This window comes from Bubalus bubalis, chromosome 2, assembly GCF_019923935.1.
Source record: "Bubalus bubalis isolate 160015118507 breed Murrah chromosome 2, NDDB_SH_1, whole genome shotgun sequence".
NCBI lineage: Eukaryota > Metazoa > Chordata > Mammalia > Artiodactyla > Bovidae > Bubalus > Bubalus bubalis.
Genome location: NC_059158.1, coordinates 115,161,682 through 115,188,582, shown reverse-complemented (window position 1 = coordinate 115,188,582; position 26,901 = coordinate 115,161,682). Strand labels below are relative to the sequence as shown.

Genomic DNA, 26,901 nt, shown 5'->3' with positions numbered 1-26,901 from the left:
ATGCGAAGAACTGACTCATTTGAAAAGACCCTGATGCTGGGAAAGATTGAAGGCAGGAGAAGAAGGGAGTGACAGAGGATGAGATGGTTGGATGGCATCATGAACTTGATGGACATGAGTTTGACCAAGCTCCGGGAGTTGGTGATGGACAGGGAAGCTTGGCATGCTGCAGTCCATGGGGTCACAAAGAGTCAGACACGACTGAGTGACTGGACTAAACTGAGATTGGAGGCTCTTCCAGAGGTAGAAAAGTCTTCTGTTTCTATTAGAAAAATCTAATAAAAACATGATTCATTGGGTTTTTGTCCTCGTGATGGAAGCAAGATGGGGAACTGCCCTGTGAGGTGTGCTGAGACTCCTCAGGGCCTGGGGGGTAGTGGAAGGGTCTTGTTCAGGTTATTTACTGGTGGTCAGATTCTGGGAGCATTTCAACCCCATGCTCAGAAGAAAGGCTGGCACTTCCTGTGTCTCCCTTTCACAGATCCCGGCTACCTCAGAGCCTTCAGCCACAAACTGCACTTTTGGAAGCTGCTATCTATTCAAACCCATCACTGTGTAACAAATAGCGAAAAAAGCCCTCCTAAGATCATGGAAATGCAGAGAAGCCCTGTTGGATTAGCTGACACACTGCTGCTTAGTTAGTTAGTTAGTTAAAGTCGCTTAGTCGTGTCCGACTCTTTGCGACCCCACGGACTGTAGCCCACCAGGCTCCTCTGTCCATGGGATTCTCCAGGCAAGAATACTGGAGCAGGTTGCCATTTCCTTCTCCAGGGGATCTTCCCGACCCAGGGATCGAACCCAGGTATCCCGCATTAGAGGCAGACGCTTTAATCTCTGAGCCACCAGGGAAGCCCCTGGTGGATTAGCTGACACACTGCTGCTTAGTAGAGAAATAAAAAACACTGAGGTCTCAGCTTAGTCTCCTTCTCCTTGATCCAAAGTGTCAGATGTGTGTGTATGTGGCAGTGGGGGAGGTGGGGGTCAGGCAGAACATGTGAGTGTTCATTCAGTCCAGCAGCACTCGCTGAATGCCTGGTGATGGAGCAGAAAGATATAACCTTCCCACAATGTTCTGATGTCCTAGGAAAGGGGGTGGACAGATGCAAAAAAGAGAACAGGATTGCTCACTGCCATGGGAGGGCCAGGAGCTGAAGGGGCAGCCCTCAATCCTAACTCAGTCTTGATTGAACATAGGGATAGGGAGGGAGGATCTCAGCTTTCTTCAGGTGAGGATGGATGCTCCAACTCAGTTTTAAAGGAGGAAGGGCACACCTGGCAGGAGAGTACCTGCAGATGTCCTTTAAAACGTCAGTTCAGCAGGTCTTTGAAGAAGCGAGGATCCTCTTTTGGGGGTTCTCTTAGCATAGCAAATACCAGGGTCTGAACCTGTGTTTGTAAATAAAGTTTTATTGGAACACAGCCACACACATCATGCCATTTCCCCCTGTTGTGACGGCTACATCCCAGTGACCATGTGGCCTGCCCAGCCTTAAATATTTATTGTCTAGCCCTTTGCAGAAAAAGTTGGCATAACAGTTTTTTTCCTTGAAACTCTTAGATGAAGTGGACCCACACTGCCAGCAACCAGGCTTTGCCTGCACCCTTCATGGACCTGCTGGTTAATTTTATCACCTGGTGGTTTCTCTTTGCCCCACACAAGCATACCTCCAACTCATTTAGTTGCAGTAACTTCTGGCTCCAAACATCCAGAACTAGAATAATCCCTATTGTGTGTAACGAAAGAGAGGTACTGACCCCTAATGCATGCATGCATGATAAGTCGCTCTAGTCTTGTCCGACTCTTTGCAACTCTATGGACTGCAGCCCACCAAGCTCCTCTATCCATGGGATTCTCCAGGCAAGAATACTGGAGTGGGTTGCCATGCCCTTCTCCAGGGGATCTTCCCAACTCAGGGATTGAACCTGAGTCTCTTATGTCTCATGCATTGGCAGGGGGGTTCTTTACCACTAGCACCACCTGGGAAGCCTACTGATCTCTAAGGATCCCTTAAATGTTCAGTTACCCACAAACTTCAGCAGTTCTAGACTCTGCTTAGTTTCTCGGAACCTGTGCTCCTCTTATTTGCTTGTTGAATGTGAGCAAAATTGGAATTAGTCATTGGAGCAGTAGTCATTGGAAAGCATCTTTCTTTTTTGGTAAGGCAGCCCATCTGTCTGAGGATACTGGAGCTGGCTGTCGCCGTGCGAGTGAGACAGAAGGGGAATTTTCGGGAGATCCACCATTCAAGCCTGCGGTTATTTTAAAAACAAAGAGAATTCATTTCCAGAAGCAGCTGTGCATTTGAAACACTGCTTTCCTGGATATAGCGATTGAAGGTTGTGTGGAATTATACAGCAAATGCCAACTCTTAAGCACCTGCCGTGGTCTCTGATACCAGCCGACAGGAGTGCCAACCAGGCTTTTTACAAATGTTAACTTATTTAATAAGACCTGCATGAAATAGAAGTGCAGTGATTCTGATTTTACAGATGGGAAAACAAAGACTCCAACAAGCTAAGTGTTTTTTATGTTATCAACTAACTGACAGCCTCCAACCTATGATAAGGAAGATACTGATTTTACGCTCTAGTTATCCTTAGCAGGTAGAATGCTCATTGAAAAGGCTCAATCAGGAGGTCTGGGGTTTCTGTTTTAGACTCTCAGATGAAGTGAATTTCAAGGAACAGGTACAACTAAAATTTCTCTTTGCACTGACTTCTGTTTTAGCCCTAGCAGCCATCAACATTGTTTAAATACCACTGTCAAATGACATTGTAGTTTGGGATCTAATGTCTGACCAGTACTTTGTTTTTTTTTATTTTTTTTTATTTTTTATTTTTTTATTTTTATTTATTTTTTTTTTTGCTTAATTATTTTTTTTTAATTTTATTTTATTTTTAAACTTTACATAACTGTATTAGATTTGCCAAATATCAAAATTAATCCGCCACAGGTATACATGTGTTCCCCATCCTGAACCCTCCTCCCTCCTCCCTCCCCTGACCAGTACTTTGAATTGAAAATGGTCAGCAGTGAGAAATGGGGACATTTTCCAAGTGTGTCTGGAAAATATAGTTGGTCCCAGAAGAGAAGCATGTAGGTTTAGGAGTGTCCTAATTTCCAACTAAAATGATCATTCCTAAACAAAAGCCTGATCATAATTATCTTCTCCTTAAAATTTTCCAGTGCTCCACCAGCCATGCCCTTAGCACAGAGGCCGGAGTCTTCGTGGCCTTTCTGGTTTGGGTCCTGCCTGACTCTCAGTTGTTGTTGTTCAGTCGCTAAGTCATGTCCAACTCTGCGACCCCGTGAACTGCAGCGCTCGGGGCTCCCCTGTCCTTCACTGTCTCCTGGAGTTTGCTCAGATTTCATGTCCATGGAGTGGGTGATGCTATCTAACCATCTCATCCTCTCCCTTCTCCTTTTGCCTTCAATCTTTCCCAGCATCAGGGTCTTTTCCAGTGAGTCAGCTCTTCGCATCTCAGTACCTCACCCTCATTCACTCTCATCAGATCAGGTCCTCCATGTGGACGTTTCGCTGAACAGCGTCTTTACCATGTCCCCCTACCTGGCTCATTCCTGCACCTTCACATCTCAGCCGAGATGTCTCTGGGTGCGGGAAGTCTTCTCTGATGCTTAGAGACTGGTATGGGCATCCTTCCCTGGCCCTCCCTAATATAAGGCCTTTTAAGCTACTGTTCAGTTGTTGACCAGTTTGTCTGCTGTCTATCACTTAACTGTAAGCTTCTGGAGGGCATTCTTTTTAGTTTTGATTCTGTAGTTACAAGGAATAGGAGTCCACTTGAGCTTGCTGATAGAAAGGGAGTTTATTGGGAGGAAAGATTGGAAGAATAAGGAGATCTTGGTGGAAATATAAGAACCGGGTCTGTAAGAAGTTGTACCTTGCACAAGCATCTTGGGGCTTTCTGCTCCTCTGTACACCTTCACCTCTCTCTCTCCTGGGCTGCCTCAGCTCAGGCACTTGTGTGTTTTGTTTTATTGAAGTATAGTTGATTTACAGTGTTACATTAGTTTCAGATATATAGGAAAATGGTTTCTCTTTTATATATATATATTTTTTTTCATATTCCTTCCCCTTACAGGTTATTATAAAATATTGAGTGTATTTCCCTGTGCTGTAACAGTAAGACTTGGTTATTTATTTTATATATAGTAGTATGTACTTGTTAATCCCAAACTCCTAAGTTATTCCTCCACTACACCCCCCACTTTCCCCTGTGGTAACTGTAAGTTTGATTTCTGTATCTGTGAGTCTATTTCTGTTTTGTAAATAAGTTCATCTGTACCACTGTTTTCAGTTCCGTAAGTGACAAGCACACATGTTCATGAAGCTGCTCGTGGCCTCAGTTTGTCCTCGTGGCCCAGCCTGGCTTGACCCAGGGACCCTCCTAATCTCCTGGCTTCCTTTCCTGCACCCCTCACCCCCGCCCACTTGTTTGTTTTCTCGGTTTCACAGTTGCGAGTTTCTAAGTAATCACTATGGTTGGCCTGACTCTTCCTTTCAGACTTGGCCTCACCCATCACAGGTCTCTGACCACCCTGGAGACTGGCTGTGGTTGGGTCAAGTCCTCACTGCAGACCAGTCAGCATGTCACCAGCTGGAGGGGTCAGAGCCAACGTGGCTCCCAGGATAGACTTCTCTTTTCTGTTTCTCTTTCTGCCCCACACGTGCCATAAACTTGATGGTATCCTTTGTTCTTTTCCCTCTTTTTCAGATATCATTAATGGAGCTCAAGAAAAATGTGTATTGCCTCCTATGGATGGCTACCCCCATTGCGAGGGGAAAATCAAGGTAAGTCAAGAGTGATATCCATGTACCCCCTCCTCCTCGACCTGCACTGACAGCCCCTGGCTTCCCCTCCCCTCTCCTCTCCTCCCCAGTGATGCAGATGGGTGATCGAGCCCTCTTTAAGGAAGTCATGTAAGGGGTGTATCAGCCCTGCCAGTTTGGGGCTGTGGCCATGACAACCGTTCCCTGCTTATGCCAGCTCCATGGAGTTAGTCAACAGTGACTAACTGGTCAGACTGAAAGAGCTGGGCCATTGCAGGCACCTGCTGTGTCTGAAATTGCGTTTCCCTCTCTTTCCCATCCTCCAGCGGGTGATCCTTCAAGAGCCAAAGACAAGGGGCTTCCATGATTTAGTGTCCAGCTCCCTTCTCCCAAGTCCCCAGGCCTCAGCTGTGAGGTCTCCAGATTGTTATTTAAATGTCACATTTGCGTGTGCAGTTGAGTGCCCAGACGCTGTTGGCCACTCTGACGTTTGTTTGTTTGTTTTTCACTGCATTTATGTGGCCAAACCTTGGGGAGACCACTCCCTGCTCAGTAGCTTTCAGAGAAAAGTTTCTGTTCAGACATCACTTAGGATGGCGAGACAAGCCCCAGAGCATTTTAAATGGCTCCCATATGGGATTTAAGTGCACACTGTGCTCCTGCCTTGATTCCCGTGCTGTTTTCCAGGCTCCGTGCTGGGGCTGGTGCGACTGTAGGTCTCCGGGAGGGCACTCTCATGCCAGGGTCTATGAGGCACCTGCTCTTGAGAAAACATCCCTCCCCACCAGCGCTCCTGGGCTTTACTGCTGGAGGAATCTCACAGCCTCTAGGCAGACGTGCCCGCTCAGTGAATGGCTACTCACCAGTGCTCTTCCTCCTCTGGTTGTTTCAGTGGATGAAAAATATGTGGCGCTCGGATCCCTGCTACGCAGAATACGGAGTGGATGGGTCCACCTGCTCTTTTTTTATTTACCTCAGTGAGGTGAGCGGCTTCTTGTGTCTTTCGGGGGGTGGAGTCGATGTGTGTTTGGTCTGTTCCATAGCTAAGCCTGGAATTTGAAAAGCTTAAAAATGTATATTGTTTTTACGTGAACGGTTTATGATTTCCTTCTTCATTGCTCTCCTCTGTCCCCAAGTAGCATGATTTTTTTTTTCCCCCGTTGAGGAAAAAAAATAGTCTGAGTTCACTAATTTTTTTTTTTTTTTTTACCAATTAAAAAAAATGCAGTAAAATACACATAACAAAATGTACCAGCTTAATCATAAAGCGTACAGTTCAGTGTCATTAAGTCCATTCATGTTGCTGTGTGACCATCGCCACCATCCATCCATCTCCAGAACGCTTCATCTTGCCAACCTGAAACTGTTCCTATCAAACCGTAACCCCAGAGCCTCCTCCTCCTTCCAGCCTCAGCAACCACCATTCTGCTGTGTCTGCCTCAGATTCTGATTGCTCCAAGTACTCCTATAAGTGAAATATACAGTATTTGTCTTTTGTGATCTGCTGATCGCACTTAGTATAGTGTACTCAAGGTTCATCCATGTTATAGCAGGTGTCAGAATGCCCTTCCTTTTTGAGACTGAATAATATTCCATTATATATACAGACTGCATATTGTTACCCATTCATCTGTCACTGGACACTTGGGTTGCCTCCATCTTCCATCAGTTGTGAATGGTACTGCTCTGAGCATGGGTGTACATATAACTCTTTGAGACCCTGATTTCAATTCTTTTGGGTATATATCCAGAAACAGAGTTGCTGGATCATATGGTAATTCTATTTTTAATGTTTTGAGGAACCACCAGACTCTTTTCCATAGCAGCTGTGCCATTTTACATTCCCACCAACAGTGCACAAGATTCTAACTTCTCCACATTCTTACCAACACTTGTTATTTTCTATTTTTTCTTTTCTAATGGCCATGTGAATGGGTATGAGGGAGTATCTCACTCATTGTATCGCTGGTTGTATTTCCTTACTGATTAATGATGTTCAGCATCTTTTCATGTGCTTCTTGGCTGAGTTTGCTATTTATTGTACTTACAGACTGAATTATTAACTTTCTCCCTTTTTCCCACCTTTTTATCTAAACTTCATTTTCATTTGTACCCTTGAATTTAAATAGAAGCTTGTTTTTTAAGAGTCACAGGGCATTTTTACAGACCACATGGAATCTGTTCCATGCTTCAGTGATTCATTTCACCTTTAGAAAGGTTGATGGAGCGGGGTGGGGTTAAGACTTTATTCAGAGCCAGCTACAGAAGAGAACTGAGCAGGGAATGAAAACTCCATTGGCTCTATCCCCCATCCCTTATGGGCAGTGGCAGTAGCCCTCAGAGCTTGTGGAATGGGTGCTGGCTAATTTTTAAGGTTGTGCACTGGGCAGGCTCTTGGCTTCCATCTCCTTTTATTTGCACCCCTAGTTTTGGTACCATTGTTGTTTAACCAATACTTAATAACATCTCCCTGGTGATCCTGTGCAGAGAGGAGAATGCCTCAATTCTGAGGCTAAATGAAATGTTTTTGCCATACTTTTTCCTTGTGGGGTTCAGGTGTCTCTCCTCTGTGGCCTAAGATGATGGGGGATGGAAGCCAGACCAGCATTGCTCTAGGGCATGTGGCCCTGGAATCTGTGGGATTTGTCCCTCTTGGCTTCCTCTGTAAGAGTCAGACTTTTTTTTTTTTTGGATGAGGTTGCTCCATGGCCACCCCAGGGCCATCATGGGAACTGTCAGAGTAAAGGATAGTTAAAATACCTCTTGGAAATGAAAAAACTCTGAGAGTTGGGTGTGTGATGTACCTTACTAGCAGGCTGCTGACAAGTTGATTCTGTAGCGTGTACTTGAGTGTGTTTCACGCTTGGGTGGCCTGGGGCCCGCCTCCTCACTTTCTTCTCCAGAGGAGTAAGGCCTGGGGCTATGGGTGAACCATCACTCCAGTGAGAAGTCAGCTAAAGGCACCTTTCCTGCCCTGAGGAAAAGTCCCTCATTTAGTTCAATTTTCAAAAAATTTTTTCCCATTTCCATTTGATAGAATTTAGCCACAGTCTAACTGGGCTCCCTGATTGACAAACTGAGCTAATTTCACGCCTTCCTAACCATTTGCATCTTGGGGAGGACTGCTGAAGTGAAGGGAGAGGAAGAGGATTTGAGGTGCCCGCTCCAGCCTGGGTCTTCATTTCCTGAGCCAGAGCTGGGGAGGTGCGGGAGAATGGTTCAGATGAAGAGCATCGTGATTACATATGACCTGCTTCCCTTCCTTTGAAACACTACCACTACCAGAAGGGATGGAAGGATGTAGCTAAGATGAGAGAAGAGGGAACCTCTGTGGAGGTAAATTGAGAGGAGTGTGGGATAGACTGGGCTGCATAAAGATGTGATGGATCATGTAGACTTGACATTGGAGCCTGGGTGTCTTGTTTCAGAACCTTTAACTTTTTTTTTCTCCTTCCTGGACATGGAATGGTGCTTCCTTTGCCTATTCTGCCTATTCTACTCTTTTCTTATGCAATTGATCAGACTTTTCTTTTTGTTCCACTGAACTCAGTTCAGTGAGCACTTATTGAACATCTGTTATGTTCATTGATTGTCAACAGTTACTGAGAATTCATTTGCTTGGCACCATGCTATGCATTCATTATCTTTAAAGTCTAATAGAAGAGAAAGCATGGATACAGGTAAATTGAGCCAGGAAGGGGTCCTGGGAAACAACTAGGAACTTCTTCAAAATTTTAATGTGAAAATTATCTTGAAACTCTGGCACTCAAAGAAAATATTTTTTCTTTTTTCGAAGCATCTTAATAGGCACCCTATAAGAGAAGAAAATGTAATCAATATGAGCCTTTCAATAGTACTGTCTTAGAGCCTCACACCTGACTTCAGCTTCTGTTTCTGATGCTTGCTAAACTCTGTGCTCTTAGAAAAGTTGCTCTCTTTGTGCCTCAGGTTCTTCCTTTATAATATAAAAGTTTTAATTTTGTTTTTAAAGAATCCTACCTTGCGGATTCCTGAGTCTATATGGGACCATGCTTAGAGTAGAGCCTGATAAATGATAATTATTTTAACTGATGTTTTCATAGTAAGTTTTTTTTTTTTACTTTACTTTCGAGGTGGGTATTTAGTTTTTTTATTGAACTATGGCTGATTTAGAATGTTGTCTTAGTTTCAGGTCTATGTGTGTGTGTGTATATATAAAATATATATATATTCTTTTTCAAATTCTTTTCCCAAATATGTGCTAAGTTGCTTCAGTTGTGACCGACTTTGCGACCCTATGCACTGTAGCCCGCCAGGCTCCTCTGTCCATGGGATACTCCAGGCAAGAGTACTGGAGTTGTTTGCCATGCCCTCCTCCAGGGGATCTTCCCAACCCAGGGATCGAACTTGCATCTCTTCTGTCTCCTGCACTGGCAGGTGGTTTCTTTACCACTAGCACCAGCTGGGAAGCCCCCTTTTCCTATATGATTACAAAATGTTGAGTATAATTCTCTGTGATATATAGTAGGTCCTTGTGGCTTATCTATTTTATATATAAAATAGTGTGTGTGTGTTACTCCAAAATTCCTAATTTATCCCTCCCCCCCACACACCTTTCCCCTTTGGTAACCATAAGTTTGTTTTCTATGTCTGTGCATGATAGATTTTTGATGTTGCCATTATTTGAGTACAGTTGTGGAGTGTCATATTGCCTGGGACATTTTCTGTTGGGACCTTGATTTCCTTTTAGAATTAGAATGAATTTCTGGTTCTCATTCACCGATCTCATTTAATTCTAGATCCCTAGACTTCTAGAAATATAGAAGAATATAGTTCTCCTTGGCTTCCTTTCTCAGGAGGTGATGCTTGTTCATATTAAAATCATGAACTGGATGTGTGAAGCTGCAGTGAACCTCTTGCCATTGTTAAAATGAAATTATTAGAGATGTTTCCTAAACCCTGTTAATTCTGTTCTAGTAGTCTATAAATCCTGGACAACATCTATAGCTTTGTGGTGCTGTTTTTGTCTATTTTTTTTTTCCTCTTGCTTTCTTCACACTTTCCTTCTTTTGTTACTTCATTTAACCTGTATCGTATGCCAGCTTACTCTTGCAGTTGGGAAGGTGATTGACAGACATCGTCATTTGATTTTTTTTTACTTCATCAGTGAATACACTGGTGACTTTGATTCTTTTCTTAATCCTTATTGAAGAGCAGGAGATGAGATGATTAGCATCACCAACTCAATGGACATGAATCTGAGCAAACTGTGGGAGGTAGTGAAGAACAGGGGAACCTGGTGTGTTGCAGTCCATGGGGTTGCAAAGAGTCAGACTTGACTTAGGGACTGAACAACAACAAAAATTGAAGAAGAGCCAGTTCTTGTTTCCATGTATGTTTAACTTCAGAGCTTTGACAAATATGAAAGAGGACATGAAGTAAAATATCTCCAATAGTCAGTCACTAGTTGAATTGAGGCATTTAGATTCAGACCAATCTTAGAAGACGGCACTTTTCCTGCATTTTTCTTCCCCTGAGACTTCTAATCTTCCCCTCACCAACTAGTAGTCTACCAGCCTCTACGGGGACTCTCAGAAGGTAAAGCCATCAGTGTTTACCCTTCGTTATCCCCACAGATGCTTGTACTGTGTCTGACGCTGTATTAGGGCCTGGGTGTGGTGCTAAAAGTCTCAGCATTGCCCTCCCTGGGTGGCAGGCAGAAAGAGAAGAATGAAGCATGAGTGAGCCCCGTGTGTCCCGGACACCTCCAATGCACAGTGCCGTTCCAGCCTCTCCCCAGCTCTGAGAGCTGCATCTTAGAGGCTCCGAGAGGTTTAGTTGCTTAGTCCTTCTGCACTCACCATTACTGTTGCCCTTTCACATCGAATGAAAGCTGAGCTCAAATGAAGTCATTTGTCATCGTTGCCTTTGCGTTCAGTTCTATTCTCAAATCCACCTGTGTTTGACATACAGCTCTAAGTTAGCTGGTTTCCATTAATCAGTCTTCATTGCTAGTTTTCAAATACTCATAATTTTAATGCTTTACTAGCCCCCTCCCCCACCAAAACAGCACCAATTCTCCTGAAGATACAACTCATGAAAACCAAGTACTCAGGTGGGAGCAAATGAATGAGTCGTGTCCGTTAACCAGCCTTGCATTCCCAGATCATCGGGCAGTTCATTTTCTGTATATGTTTTTGTGAGCCATGTAACTACTCCCATTAGAGACAAGAGCCTATCAAGTAATTACTCTGAATGTCATTGTTTCAGGTATTATTAACTTAGCCCTCCGCAGAGCCTTTTACTGCTATCAGCTTTTACACAATTGAGAATAAATGTCTTTACCCCTATTGATATTATATTGATAGATGGTGCTGATATATTTGATGCCCACACGTTTTTGCTGTCTACACAATTATTGTAGTAACTAGCAACCATCGCACCCTTCCAGACTTCTTAATTTGTTTGTACTATTTTTTTAAGGACTTATGTTGCCATTCAATTGCTCGGTGATTGATTGCTGGATCTTAGGATGTGTACAAGCTGTTGCTTCAAATGCCAATTTGCACCGGTTGAGTGAGTGACTGTGTGTGTCTGTGTGTGTGTGTCTGTGTCTGTGTGCACAACCACCTATATGTGTGAGTCCCTTATAAAGGAACAAAAGAAGCAATTTCATGCCTTACTCATCAGTCTGTTTCTTATGTTTCAGAAAAAACAGACATAAAGCTCTCTGTGTCTTCCTGTTCTCCCTTGGCAATATGTAAAACTAATATTGGCTGAGCGTGCTATTAACCTTGAGTTTAAATTCAGCGTACTTAATCCGTTGATTAATGCCAAGATTAATGCCAACAGCAAAGGTTGAAAGTTAAATGTTTGTGAATGTGAGCATGAAATGAAATCCTAATAACCAGTACAATGATTTGGATTTATGGACTATGTTGGCTGCTAAAGATATCTTGGAAATGGTGTCTCACAGACTAATTTGTCAAAGTGGGCCGTGGTAAAGAATTGACTGTTCAGGTTGCAGGAGAAAACCTGAATAAGAAAATATAACTAACATCTTGGGACAGGTCAGGGAGTACTTTAAAAATACCACTAGACTGTTGCCTGAGATTACCCACACACACCTTTTAAATGTTTGGCCATTTGACACAGGAAATTCTCTTTCTGTGAGATAATATATTTTGGCAACACAGGAGGTGACAGAGATTTATGATCTTGTTCTTTTCAGTTCTTGAATTCAGCCTTTACTTTTATCTTCTTTATCTGTGTGTTTTTTGTGGCTTTTATTACCTGAATTCTAAGACATCTTTAGAAACCACTTGTTAAAAACAATCCTGATTTTACCAAACAGTATTTGTCGTCAGCTTAAATGATCTCTCGATCTCCCTCAACCTCGACCTTCTTCTAAGTTCGTTCTTTTATGACCACTCCTGTTTGTCAGTTTCACATACTCAGCATTTAGTTTTATATCTTTTTTGTTTCTCTTTTTAAATTATTATTATTTTCACAAACTACAACATTTAGATTGAGATTTCTTACTCTGACCTCCACCTTCCAGAAATTAAAAGGGACTTGCCAAACCCCAAACCATTACCTGTTTGCTCTTTAGAAACATGTGGCAGATGGGGGCTTTGATGCAGTCATCTCCAATTTGTGTTTTTACAAACTTTTAAACATTGTCTCTGATCATTCATATTATATACCAGTAAGACATTTGTAAAGTTTTATGTTTTAAACTTTTTTTAATGTGGAAAATGTCAAACCTATGTAAAAGAACAGATATAAGGAAATTCTGTATTCTGGGACTCAGATTCAATAAGTGTCAGTTTGTGGCCAATCCCATTCATTGACACCTCTCCCAGATGGTTATTTTGAAGCAAATCCCCCAAATCGTATCATCTGTGAATGTTTCACCACATACCTTTAAGAGGCTCTTTTTTAAAACTACTAAAACTGTTACGTATTTTTTAAATCACAGAATTCCATAATATCTTCGAATATCAGATTACTATTCACATTTTGTAGACCATTTTGTAACTTGAAGTTTATTATTTGAATGGAGTTTTAAGCAATGACCATAAATTACAACTGTTGGTGCCCCTTGTAATTTTTCACTGACGAAACTTTACCTGCCTTAGAAGCTGTTGTACTCTGTACTCTTAGAAGAGTTTGTTGTACTCTGAGTTTTTATGACCATATCCCCATGTTGTTGGATAACCTGCTTCCGCAACCCTGTGTTTCCTGTAAATTGATAGTAGATCTGAGGCTTGATCAGAGTCAGGCTTAACATTTTTTTTCAAAATTGTTTCATGGATGATATTAAATGTGCAGGAGACACATAAATGCCTAGCTTTTTCTCTTTTTGTGATATCAGCAGCCATCGATAATTACTGCCTGGATTCATCAGGATTCATTCTTAATATATCAGGAATACTCTGTATAGAGAAATGAGTCCTTATCTGGTATTTGGTTACCCTGAGGAACAGTTCATAAAGGAAACCTTGATTTCTCTGTTGATTTCCTACCATCTTCCACTGGTGACCAGTAGTTTGTTTGGTTGCTTGCTTGTTTTAATGCTTGTTGTTTCAATCAGCACCTTGTTTCAATCAAGGCTTTGAATGAACTATATTTGATATGTTTGATCCATTCCAATTATTTTCTTTCTAGTTCTCATATTACTCCTTCTTTGACCAGTGGGGGCCAATGCATATTGTCTTCTGAGGCCTTTTGACATACCCCTGGGTGTTTTCTGTAAGTCCCCTTGGTTCCTCTTACTGGGAAATAAGACAATCCATAGTCTGGGTACCAGGGGAATTCATTGCTACTGGGATTTTCTGGATGCTGGGCATATGAGAGTGAGCCAAAAGGCAAACACTTCTTAAGTTGCCTTATGTTTTATAGGAGGGGACGGGCAACAAAAAGTAAAATATATATCTTTTAGATTACAGTAGAGCTGTGGAGAGAAATAAAACTGAGATGGAACTCAAAATGCTCATGAGGAGTGATGGTGTCAGTTTTAGATAGCATGTTCAGAAAATGCCCTACTGAAGAAATGGGAGGAGGGTGTGTGAGCACCATATTGAAGGAAGTGAGAGAGGAAGAGGTTCAGAAGTCTGATACAGGTATTTAACAGGTTTGGGGAACAGTCAGTGTGAAGGTCTTGGGGTGACCATCAACATCCAGCATTAAGAAAAGGTATATGAAAAGTCATCTCCAGAGAGATTTTTGTCTGTTTTGTTTACAGGAATAATAGTGCCTGACACACATATTTATTGAATGAATGACTATTTAAAGCATTTTTTAAAGTAGTTGATAGCTTTTTTGTCTCTTTGTTCTAAGTGGGTGACTTCACCAGCTATCAACTTTCTAATCTTGAAGAATTGTTTTTGTAAAATTTTAAGATTAAATTCTGCTAAAAACATTAAGTTTGAGACATGAAGCAAGGGCATTTTGAGCACTTATTAACAATTTTAATATAATGCTCTTTAATATTTTATCTATTGGGGAATGCAGAGGATTGGGTTAGACTGTTAGAATGGAATTAGACAATTATATTAGAAGGCACAGTTTTCTGGCCCAGCTTTTATTCTTATTGTCACCCAGCATTATTTGCCTGGATCTACGCTTCAGGCAAAATCACGTACTACTGCAAAAGAAGAGCTGTTTTGCATGTGTGTGTGTTCAGTCGCTTCAGTCCTGTATGTTCTTTGCGACCCTATGGACTGTAGCCCGCCAGGCTCCTCTGTCCAGGCAAGAAAGAAAACTTGAGTGTGTTGCCATGCTGTTCTCCAGAGGATCTTCCCAACCCAGGGATTGAACCTGCGTCTCTTACATCTACCTGCATTGGTAGGTGGGTTCATTACTACCAGCACCACCTGGGAAGCCCTTTCTTATTTGTTACCCAGCGTTATTTGCCTGGATCTACACTTAAGGCAAAATTGCACACTGCCACAAAAGAGGAGCTCTGTCCTTGGTGGCTGAGACGTGACCACTTTTATCAGCTGGGTGACTGTGGGTCTAGTGTCCTCAGTGTGAATGCAGGCCCAGTGGGGCCGAGTTTGCCTCTGTGCAGTGTAAGAAGCATCTCTCTATTATCTGAATAGTTCATGACAGAAGAATAATTTGTTGCCTCTCCTGTTCAAAGGAAATTGACAGGTCTCTTCCCACAGAGATTTGGGATAAATTTTTGAAACTCTGAATTTCTACACTCTGAATTTTTGAAACTCTGAATTTCTACACTCTCCACGTGTAGAAATGCCAATATCTTTCGAAGGATAAATGCCATATTGGATAATTCTCTGGATTTCAGTAGAGTCTGCACTACACCCATAAATCGAGGAATTCATGATCATTTGCCAGCAGACTTCCAAGACTCAGAATAAACAGTCACAAGCAGGATGCTTTTCCCCACCTCTGCGCAAGATTCTTCCCGTGGCCTCCCAGATGCAAATGACTTGTGCCTTGGCCTGCAGTCCCTGAGCCTCACAGGCTGGGACTGACCCTGGAGCACCCTGGACTCAGACTCCTCAGCCCAGAGCAGCACACACTCAGCACCCTCCATTAGAGGACCGCGCCTGGACACCCGGCCCATCCTGGACTCTCGCTCTAGCAGCCCTTCTGACTCGGACACCAGTGGCTTCAGCTCGGGATCAGATCATCTCTCAGATTTGATCTCAAGCCTCCGAATTTCCCCTCCCCTGCCCTTCCTGTCTCTGACGGGGGGTGGCCCCAGAGACCCTTTAAACATGGGGGTTGGGTCCCGGATGGACCAAGAGCAAGCTGCTCTGGCTTCAGTCACTCCCTCCCCAACCAGTGCATCAAAGTGATGGCCAGGAGCTTCTGTGTGGCCATCCTGGGACTTCCTCGAAGCTCCCAAAGACCCTTTCAGCTTAGAGAGAGAGAGGCCAGGCTACACAGGCAAGCTGCAGCTGTGAATGAAGCCACCTGCACGTGGAGCGGTCAGCTCCCTCCCCGGAACTACAAGAACCCCATCTACTGTTGCAAGGTGTTCCTAGGAGGTGTCCCCTGGGACATTGCGGAAGCTGGATTGGTTAACACCTTCCGTGTTTTCGGCTCTTTGAGTGTGGAGTGGCCTGGTAAGGATGGCAAGCACCCCCGGTGTCCTCCCAAAGGTAATATGCCGAAAGGGTATGTGTATCTGGTCTTCGAACTGGAGAAGTCTGTCCGGGCCTTGCTTCAGGCTTGCTCTCATGACCCACTGAGCCCGGACGGCCTGAGCGAGTACTACTTCAAGATGTCCAGCCAGAGGATGCGCTGCAAGGAGGTGCAGGTGATCCCCTGGGTCCTGGCCGACAGCAGCTTTGTGCAGAGTCCCTCCCAGAGGCTCGACCCCAGCAGGACGGTGTTCGTGGGTGAGCTGCATGGGATGCTCAACGCCGAGGCCCTGGCCACCATTCTCAACGACCTATTTGGTGGTGTAGTGTATGCTGGGATTGACACAGATAAGCACAAGTATCCCATTGGCTCTGGTCGTGTGACTTTGAACAACCAACGCAGTTACCTGAAAGCAGTCAGTGCTGCTTTTGTGGAGATCAAGACCACCAAGTTCACCAAGAAGGTTCAGATCGACCCTTACCTGGAAGACTCTGTGTGTCGTATCTGCAGCTCCCAGCCTGGCCCGTTCTTCTGTCGGGATCAGGTGTGCTTCAAGTACTTCTGCCGGAGCTGCTGGGGGGCCTGCGTCATCACAGCCCCCTGATGCGGAACCAGAAGAACCGCGACTCCAGCTAGAGGGGCCTGTGCACCCAGGGCTGGCCGCCTCCGCTGCGGCCCACCTGCCACCGGCGACCAGGGAGCTGGCTTCCCGAGGACAAGGGAAATCGTAGTCACCTTTGCACTTGCTGAATCTGTCTTTGTTTCTGCACTAATTAATGCACAATGAGTTTTGTCGGGTTTTGTTTTCAGAGGGTGTGCCAGGGCAAGGATCCTGGCACACCCTCTCATTAGAACCCCACTGGTTTGGGGTGTGTTGAAAATTCACAGCAGTTTCTCTTGAAGTCCTATCCCTTCCCTAATATCCTGAGTAGTCCTGTCTCAGGTCTTCCCAGCCCTCGGCTGTCTAGCACATGATTGATTCCATACTTTCTGTTTCTGATATCCCTGCCTTCCCCCTCATGGTCGGGGGCAGCACTGCATATTGCAGAAGATGCATGGATAGCTTGGGAGTTTGGGATTGACATGTACACACTGCTATGTTTAAAATGCCTTTCCATGAAAAAAAAAAAGAAAGTCTGTCTGAATTCAGCTCCTACCTGTGTGGCCTAGAACATTTCCTTGAGTTTTCAGACTGGTTTCTCTCCACTGAGGTCAAGGTAAAGCCTGCCATGCTTGCCTCAGGGTATTGTTGAAAGATTCTAATACAATGATGAACATACATTGTGCCACTTAAAAGGAAAAGAGTATCCTTATAATGAATATCTATAGCACTCAAGTCACCCATTTTTTCATTCAGTATGCAACAAGTAATGATTGAGGACCTGTTGTGTGCCAGGCCCTGTTCTCCGGATTGAGGAAAGAGCACTGAACGGGCCAACTGAAGTCTTTAAGGAGCTTACATTCTTTGGGGCACCAAACAGTAGCCATCCCATAGGTCAGATAATTTCTACATGTGGTGTGTGTGCCAAGGAATAGCAGAGTAAGGAGGTAGACTGGCCAGGTAAGCAGATCAGGGAAGGCTTCTCAGGAGAAGTTGGAGCATAGTGTGTAGGAGGGAGGAGTGGGAGGCATGCGCACTCTGTGAGGAAGAGTGTTTCAGGTAGAAAGAGCGTGGATGCCGAAGCCTGAGGTGTGGGGTTACCAGGTAAAATACAGGATGACCAATGATCATGAATTTCAGGTAGAGTGTTTTATTTATTGAACTGTGAGTATATGACAAATGGCAGTTCCCTGGTGGCTTAGATGATAAAAAAAAAATTGGCCCACAATATGGGAGACCCAGGTTTGACCCCTGGGTTGGAATGATGCCCTGGAGAAGGGACTGGCTACCCACTCCAGTATTCTTGCCTGGAGAATTCCATGGACAGAGGAGAATGGTGGGCTGTAGTCCACAGGGTCACAAAGAGTCAGACACGACTAAGCAACTACGCTTTCGCTTTCACATATGACAAATACTGCGTGCAGCTTACTAAAAAGAAAAATCATCCTTTGTCTGAAATTCGAATTTAGCTGAGCATCTTTTCCCCTCTTCTCACAAGTCCGGCAACCCTCCAGAGGCAGGAATGAACCTGGAGGGTGTTTGGATATGGAAGGAGGTTCTTGTTTGGAGGGCAGGGGGAGTGAGACAGCAGTGTAAGCTTGAGGGTAAATTCTGGGTTTTATTCTAAGGGTAAGGAGAAGCCCCTGGAGGGTCTGAGTTCGTGTGGGATGTAATCCAGTTTAGGCTTTGAAATGATCACCTCTGCTGCACAGAACAGACATCAGGGAAGAAGGCTGCAGGCAGCAAGTTGTCATCACGGTCATGGCCCTTCCAGCACTGCCCCGCAGCGGGAGCGGAATGAACCCTTTCTGAAGGATTTTGTGGAGAAGATCTGGGCAGTCCTACTCTGATATTGGAGGCTGGACTGTGCTCATGGGACTGCAGGAACTACGTGTCTGGTTTCCCTGCTAAGTGCTGGCCATGGACAGGACAGGTGGCACTTCCATCCCCAGCCAAGGGGCCGCCCTGCACCCGTGTCTTCATCTGTCATGATGAGCGACCTTGCCCATATGATTACATGGAAACCAGAGGACACAATGTGTGTGAAGCGCTTTTCCTAGCGCTTGGCTCTTGGTGCACTGTCGTTTTTCTTGTTCTTCTCTGTCATCTACCTGCTTCCCCAGGCACAGCCTTTCTTAACAAGCCACTTGGCCAAAATATTCATCAGCTTAGTTATTTGATGGAGAGGATGGGGCCAGGTAGTGGAAACGCTCACATGTGGAGACATCTTTTACCATGTACATTTCCTTTTTGAATTTTTAGAAAAGGAGAGTAGGCCTGGGAGGAGTGTGGAGTGGGATAAAGAGATCTTTCTTTAAAATTTTTTTTTAAAGCATATTCTTTAATGAGTACATTAGATAGGTTATCAGTACAACAAATATGTGTATGCGTATACATGTGTGTATCATCAGTTTATCTAATGAATATAATCAAGTGTGTCATTTTGATAGGTAACCCACATGGTGGTGTCTAACTATATTTTTTAAGGTCTCATAGATAATAGAATTGTTATAGCGTACCCAAGCCGGCACCTTTATGTTGTAGATGAGAAAACTTGAAAGTCAGATGGTTTAAGGTTATACCCCTAGTTGTTTGTGGAGTTGGACATAGAATCTGTTTTGGTGGATTCCAGATTCAGCAGCCCTCTTGTCCCTGCCCTTTAAAGTGTCTCTGACACTTCATGTCCTGATTCAGGGACGGGATCTCAGTCATTACCCAGCCCCGCCACTCACTAGTGAGTGAAAAGTGAAAGTGAAGTCGCTCAGTCGTCTCCGACTCTTTGTGACTCCATGGACTGTAGCCTACCTAGCCTACCAGGCTCCTCCATCCATGGAATTTCCCAGGCAAGAGTACTGGAGTGGGTTGCCATTTCCTTCTCCAGAGGATCTTCCCGACCCATGGATCGAACCTGGGTCTCTCGCATTGTCGGCAAACTCTTTTACCATCTGAGCCACCAGGGAAGTCACTAGTGAGTGGACCTCTGCAAGTTCTCAGCACCTTCAAGTCTTGCTTTCCTCATGTGTAATCTGGGCATGGTACCCACCTTGTAGGGCACTTCAGGGGATTATATGATGGGATACAGGCAAGTTCATTTGTTTTTTTTTTCCCAGACGCACTGAACTGTAAACCTTCAGTCAATGATTGTATGATTATATAATGTAATGCCTTTAAAAATTACTCAATAAATGTTCTTTTAAAAAAAAAAAAAAATTTACATAAAGAAGAGAATCCTAAGCATCCAAGACATCAACCTCTAGAGGTAATCTTAGACTTTTCTTATGCATTTTGCGTATTTACTTTTTGACCACACTTAACTCTTGGAAAAATATGGATGAAATTCGGTATGTCAGTGATTCATTAAAAGCAAAACCCTTCACATTATCCATAAGAGAAGAGGCCATATCAGAGCCTGATTATTATTCTTTCCAAAAGAACTGAATATTACTGCAGAGAGTAAGTCTAGTTCTGCAGATGTACATGTAGATATACATTAAATCTCCTACTTATTCTTGCTGTAATTTTATTATTTCTTTTCCCTCTTTAAAATCCAATTCGAGCTGTAGGCATCTCTGTTGGTAGTTTCTCTTTTCTTAAATGTAAGAATTGTCCCTCTGAAAGAGCTTGAAAGTATGACCTACCTGATGTCTTTTTAGAAACTTTGGTTTGATTTATGTTGTACATTGATGAAGCTGCAAAACCTTCTCTCGGATCAAAGAAGTTTAAATCATTGGAAGGAGGAATGTCAAAAATAAAATTTGTTAATTTTAGATCTCCTTGCTCAAGAAAAGTGATTCTTTGTGCCCTCTCTCTGGGAGATGCCTTCCTGTTCCAAAGGTCTAGCCTGGCTGATCTTTTCTAGTTCTATTTCCTCTTCATGCCGTTACTGCTAAGTCGCTTCAGTCATGTCCCACTCTGTGCGACCCCATAGACGGCAGCCCATCAGGCTCCACTGTCCCTGGGATTCTCCAGGCAAGAACACTGGAGTGGGTTGCCATTGCCTTCTTCTTTTTCCTCTTCATATATTTTTTTTATTTTTATTGAAGGATAATTGCTTTACAGAATTTTGTTATTAACATGAATCAGCCATAGGTATACATATATCCCCTCCCTTTTGAACCTCCCTCCCATCTCCGGCCCCATTCCACCGCTCTAGACTGATACAGAGCCCCTGTTTGAGTTTCCTGAGCCATACACCAAATTCCCGTTGGCTATTATTGCATATAGTAATGTAAATTGCCTTGTTACTCTTTCCATACATCTCACCCTCTCCTCCCCTGCCTCTTTATTTTGTAGCCTTGGGCTAGTGCACTAAAAAGATTAGTTCCGTAGAAGTTTCACCTTCAAATCAAAGGTTATTATAGTCATGGTTCTGCTCCTCTATTGATTGTTGCATGCGTGTTGCCATGAACTCAGATGATTTTCAATTCTTAGACTCGCTACAGTGATTTGTGGGAGATTTTAAGGCTGCCCAGTCCCTTCCCTGGCAGAGGGCTTGACAGAGGACTTGCCAGCTTGCAGGAGTTGGGTAGAGGTGGGGGTAGGCAGTGGGAGGGTCCAGCACCACAGATCTTATCCCAAAGAGAGCTCTAAGTTTGCAGTTGGAAAATTGTAGCCAAGCCAGTAGGTGACCACAGGCAGAAATAGGGCCTTAGGGTTCTGAGAGCCAGAAGAACACTAAGATGATGAGAATAAGTTGAAGTAGAAGAGCTTCTAGATCAGGAAGCCAGGGGGCTCTCCCTGGGGTCCAACTTTCTTAGGTAGGATGGTATGCTGGGTGGTTAGACTCATTTAGGGAGCCAGGGTAGATTGGACAAAACAGTTAGGGATGAGGAAGTTGAATTACAATTCCTGAACAAGATTTTCCCTGTGTTGTCAATGATGTTCTTATTTAGGAAAATGTTGCTCATTTGAGGGCTGTTTTGTTTCAATACGTGGAGCTACTGCCAGTGCTGGCTTTCTTCCAGTCCTGGTAATCCACTGAGATTTCAGAAAGAAATGTGTTTGTTTGTTTGTTTTTCCTCCACTCCCCATGGAGTAATTGATTTAGGTATAATTTAATTATTTTGTTAACCAATTAGCTTATCACTGTGTACAAAAACAGCCACCCTGAAAACCCACTGTCCTCATTCTGTGTCAAGATATTCAGAATGGATTTTTCCTCTATTATGAGTGTGTATGTAATGGTAAGATTTCTTGCTAAATTCAAAATACACTGACTCCATTTCCCATACTTTCTGAGATGCCCTTGAAATCTCACATGGTATTATCCAGTGATTTAGAGTAAGAAGAACTGAGATAAATGATCAGTTTCAAAGAGGAATTAAAGTCTTGAGTATTCTGTAGGGAAGTCATACTTTAGAAGATCACCTTGGACTGTATTTTCATCAGAGTAAATTTTGGAAGATTCTTCGAAGGGCAGAGGAGTGAATGTACTCTTCTTTATCTGATCTCACTAATGTGTCTCCTTTTGCTTGATTTTCTTGATTCACAGTCGTGCCTCATCTGTCCCTATCAAGCTCTTCATGAGGACATTTTTTATTCTGACATGCTGCTGTGTGCATTTTGTTATTTATTTAATATGGGATTGACTATGAATCTGTGCCCTGTGTGCAGTGGAAGTTCTCCCAGTCAGGTCAGCAATCTGTTTGAATCCTTCATGGTATAAATATGCTTTAAAGCACTGTCTTACTGAGTCCATTTACAAAAATTTAATTTGAATTAAATAATTCAGTCCAGCCTAAGCATACAAGGCACAGATGTGTGCAGTGCTGCTGGGACCAGCTTCGTCCTCTTGGAGGCTTCTTTTCTGCTGGTTCTTCCTCACTTTTCTCACTTATAGAGTGCTTTTCCTTTGTGGTTTTTGCCTTTCATGGTGATGCTGCTGTATAAGCGCTCAGTTTTTAGACATAGGCATTGCAGGCAAGTTGGTATTTTCTTATGAGTAAAAACCATTGCAACCTTTCTTATGAGGACTCCTTTTGAGTCTCTGAAGCCATTCACAAAGCTGGTCAGGTCTAATTTCACTCCACAAAAAGAAAAGAGAATATGATACTTTTCCTATCCGGGAATTCCACCCACCCCCAAACTTAGCTGCCCTCTGCATATTGCTTTCAGATCACTTGCAGCAGCAAAGGGCTTTATGCAAATTGCCCAATTATTTTGGGTCCTAGTCAAAATCACCTTGCTTTATTTCTAGAGTAGTGAAACTGCTTTCTTTGAAAACTTGCCCAGAGCTGGGGGGCTAACTAGCTTGTCTGACTCTGCATTGCTGACCTGAAAGTCTAACTCACTTACATCCCTGCCTTCTTCATGATCCTCCAAGGATGCCTCCCACCCTCTGGCTCTGTTCATTTTTATGGGTCCATCTGGCCATAGAAACATTATTTTCATTTCCTTTTCATTTTACTAGCCATCTTTAATAATCTCATATTAGTGAATGGGTGATATGCTACCTTGGAATTATATGGCCAGTTTTGGCAAAGAGGTCAGACATCAATATCAGTCAGTGTATTCTTCAGTTACTAGAAAGTGTAAATCTGCCTTAATTTTCTTTGGTAACCTTTTTTGAAGTCATTCCTGTAAAATTTGGTACTTCTGCTTTCTCTTTTCTCCTCTCCTGCTCTCTAAACTCTGGTGCATTGACAGAACAATCAGTCTTCCACAATGGCTCTCACATGATTGCTGAAGGATTTTTTTCTTTCCTCATCTCTTTCCAATAGGTTTTATCACCCTGTTCCTTGAGATAGTATGAAGTGAACAGCCACAAAATGAGGAGAAGCCTTGATCCGTTAGCCTTAAACTCTCAGTTGCCTTCCTAATTTGGAGATAAATGATGGAGTTCTTTGCATCAGATGACTTGCTGTTACCTTTCCAGACACGCCAGAGCAAATAACAAATCATTCCTGTCCTTTTGCTAAATAAATGGCACAGAAGCACCTTTGCATTCCTGTCCCCTGGTGGCAGTGTTCAAATCTTTTAACTTTCTACCATAAGAGCCCCCCTCTCCTTCTGCATAGAATTATGAAGATTAAATGATTAAGGAATTAGTCATTAGGAAGTTTTTGAAGGATGGATGTACAGTGTAATCATAGGCTCCTTGGGACCTTGACTGGTTATTGTTGCATCTGAGAGCAGACCTCTCTGAGTTGCTAGCTAAGAGTGTGGGAGTCTGACTAATGTATTGATAATAACCCACTTAACCCACTTTCTGTGTACAAGGCACTGTGCTCCGGCTTGGCACAGACATTAATTCATTTGCAAATGAACCGGCATACTTAGTGTCTCTGGTTCCTGTTTTTCAGGTTGAAAATTGGTGTCCCCATTTACCTTGGAGAGCGAAAAATCCCTATGAAGAAGCTGATCGTAATTCATTGGTAAGTGGTTTTGGAAACCTTTTACCTGGCTTGTGACTTGGGGCTGCTGCCAAGTGATACATGTAGAGTCTTCTAGAGATGCCAGCTGTAATCTGAAATAATAGTAAACTGAAGAACTTCTGTCCCCAGCCCTGTGGAAATTTGAGTGGCCACATCAACCCGTTAGCATTATGTTTATTTATTGAGCAGTTCTCTGAGGGTTCCTAAGTCAATAAGACCTGGTACCAGACTTGGAGGTGCCCAGTGATCTGGTAATGAAGGTGGTGGTTGTAAATGGTGACTGCACCCTTGTCAACACTGAAACACAGGCCCATGGAAATTAATGAGGAAGTGGCCATCACAGCCTGCGTGGGTCAGGAGAGATGTAAAGAGAAAATGACCTTGGAGTTGAATGTGAAGTGATGAATGGATTTATACCAAGTCAAGGAGAAAAAGATGTCTCTGATGTGAGGTAAAAAGGTGCCCATACAAGAGCCTGGCATTTTCAGGAGAAGATCCTGGGACAAGGCTATAGGGGTCTGAATGAGCTGGAATGAAGAAGAGATGGGAAAGGTAGGTAGGGGCTGTGAAAAGCTTCATATTAAAAACTCAAGCCCTTATTCTTTTCCTCAGGGGTCAGCAGACTTTTTCTGTGAAAGGCCAGATAGTAAATACTTTCCTCTTTGTAGGCCATAAGGAAGTGTCTATTACATTTACTCAATTCTGACCTTGTAGCCCAGGGCAGCCTTCACCATATGTAAATGAGTGGGCATGGCTGTGTTCTCACAAAACTATGTAGAAAAACAGGCAATGAGGAAGATCATCAAAAAAGCAAGAGAGTTCCAGAAAAACATCTACTTTTGCTTTATTGACTACACCAAAGCCTTTGACTGTGTGGATCACAACAAACTGTGGATAATTCTAAAGAGATGGGAATACCAGAGCACCTGACCTGCCTCCTAAGAAATCTGTATGCAGGTCAAGAAGCAACCGTTAGAATTGGACATGGAACAACAGACTGGTTCCCAATAGGAAAAGGAGTACGTCAAGGCTGTATACTGTCACCCTGCTTATTTAACTTTTATGCAGAGTACATCACGCGGAGTGCTGGACTGGATGAAGCACAAGCTGGAACCAAGATTGCCGGGAGAAATATCAATAACCTCAGATATCCAGATGACACCACCCTTATGGTGGAAAGTGAAGAAGAAGTAAACAGCCTCTTGATCAAAGTAAAAGAGGAGAGTGAAAAAGTTGGCTTAAAACTCAACATTCAAAAAACTAAGATCATGGCATCAGGTCCCATCACTTCATGACAAATAGATGGGGAAACAATGGAAACAGTGACAGACTTTTATTTTCTTGGGCTCCAAAATCACTGCAGATGGTGACTGCGGCCATGACATTAAAAGACGCTTCCTCCTTGGAAGAAAAGCTATGACCAACCTAGACAGCATGTTAAAAAGCAGAGACGTTACTCTACCAACAAAGGTCCATCTAGTCTATGTTATGGTTTTTCCAGTAGTCATGTGTGGATGTGAGAGTTGGACTATAAAGAAAGCTGAGCACTGAAGAATTGATGCTTTTGAACTGTCGTGTTGGAGAAGACTCTTGAGAGTCCCTTGGACTGCAAGGAGATCCAACTAGTCAATCCTAAAGGAAATCAGTCCTGAATATTCATTGGAAGGACTGATGCTGAAGCTGCAACTCCAAATACTCTGGCCACCTGATGCGAACAACCGACTCATTGCAAAAGACCCTGATCCTGGGAAAGATAGAAGGCGGGAGGAGAAGGGGACGACAGAGGATGAGATGGTTGGATGGCTTCACATGACGCAACGGACATGAGTTTGAGTAGGCTCCAGGAGTTGGTGTTGGACAGGGAAGTCTGGCATGCTGCAGTCCATGGGGTCGCAAAGAGTCAGACACAACTGAGCAACTGAACTGAACCGAGAAAGATTTGGTCAAAGAGCCAGAGTTTGCTGAGCCTCACTTAGACCATGGGATTCTTGGGACATAATTGAGTCATGGCATGGTCAGATGAGTGTTTAAAATCCATTATGGTGACTGCTGAAAGATGGATTCAGCATGCTTTCTTTAGATGTTATATGAAAAAAATACTAATGTTATTATTTCCCCCTGTTCTTTCAATCACTAATTATATCCAGCTATTGTAGAAAAATACCCTTTCTGACTTTTAAGTTATTCTGGCCTGAATTCAAAATGTTATTCAGTTACAATAGTAAAGTGATATTCCCGGCTTTTAAATTCCTTGTAGAAAATAATAAACTTTTGTTTATTTGGATTGGGGCAAGACTAGAGGGTTAGCTTGTATTTTCCTTCTTTGTGGATGGAATGAGGCTTTGTGGCAGCCTCCACAAAGGCAGGTAGCCTGTTAAGGATAAACTTCAGTTTTCCCAGGAGTCTGCTCCCCCGAAGTAGATCCAAAGGGCCAGTAAATTCGGGTGCAGATAATTTCAAGATGCACTTCACTGTAAAATACACATTTTGACCTAGCTCAGGGCTTGGCAATGTCTGTGCTGCTTTTCTCCGCTTCTAATTTTTAATGATGTCCCTCATATAGCAGAGCAGCAGTCAGTGGCCCTTTGCCTCAATTTGCAGCCCCAGGACCTTCAAGCAAAGCTCTTCAGTGAACCAGACTCCCTTTTGAAGCCACATGTTTAATTGACTCTCTCTTTCAAGTTTTCAAACGTCACATCATGAAAACCATTATGCTTTTGGGCTTCTTATCTCCTATTCATTTTTATTAAATTTCTGTTTCTAGGCAGAAATTCGTACAGATGTTAATATTCTCTACAGTATGATGAAAAAGCATGAAGAATTCCGATGGATGAGACTGCGGATCCGGCGAATGGCTGATGCGTGGATCCAAGCAATCAAGTCCTTGGCAATGAAGCAGAATCTTGAGAAGAGAAAGCGGAAGAAAGTGAGTTTCTGATTAATTCATTTCAGCTGAATGCCAGTTTTCTTGAAAATTTGATTTTCATGGAGACGAGACTAAGAGAGGTGTCATGTCCCCAGTGATATTCCCTGGGGG

At 43.3% G+C, this 26,901-nt stretch overlaps 1 protein-coding gene and 1 pseudogene across 16 annotated transcripts in view; both read left to right on the top strand.

Moving 5' to 3' along the window:
* MGAT5 (alpha-1,6-mannosylglycoprotein 6-beta-N-acetylglucosaminyltransferase) overlaps nucleotides 1–26,901 on the top strand; it is a 390,386-nt gene that overhangs the window by 212,408 nt on the left and 151,077 nt on the right. For all 16 annotated transcript variants that reach the window (XM_006062941.4, XM_006062939.4, XM_044936151.2 and 13 more), the window contains 4 exons: nucleotides 4,738–4,814; nucleotides 5,686–5,775; nucleotides 23,793–23,864; nucleotides 26,629–26,790. In XM_006062941.4, coding sequence (XP_006063003.1) covers nucleotides 4,738–4,814; nucleotides 5,686–5,775; nucleotides 23,793–23,864; nucleotides 26,629–26,790 — 401 coding nt within the window. The remainder of the gene's footprint in view (nucleotides 1–4,737; nucleotides 4,815–5,685; nucleotides 5,776–23,792; nucleotides 23,865–26,628; nucleotides 26,791–26,901) is intronic.
* LOC102393199 lies at nucleotides 14,708–16,704 on the top strand (annotated as a pseudogene).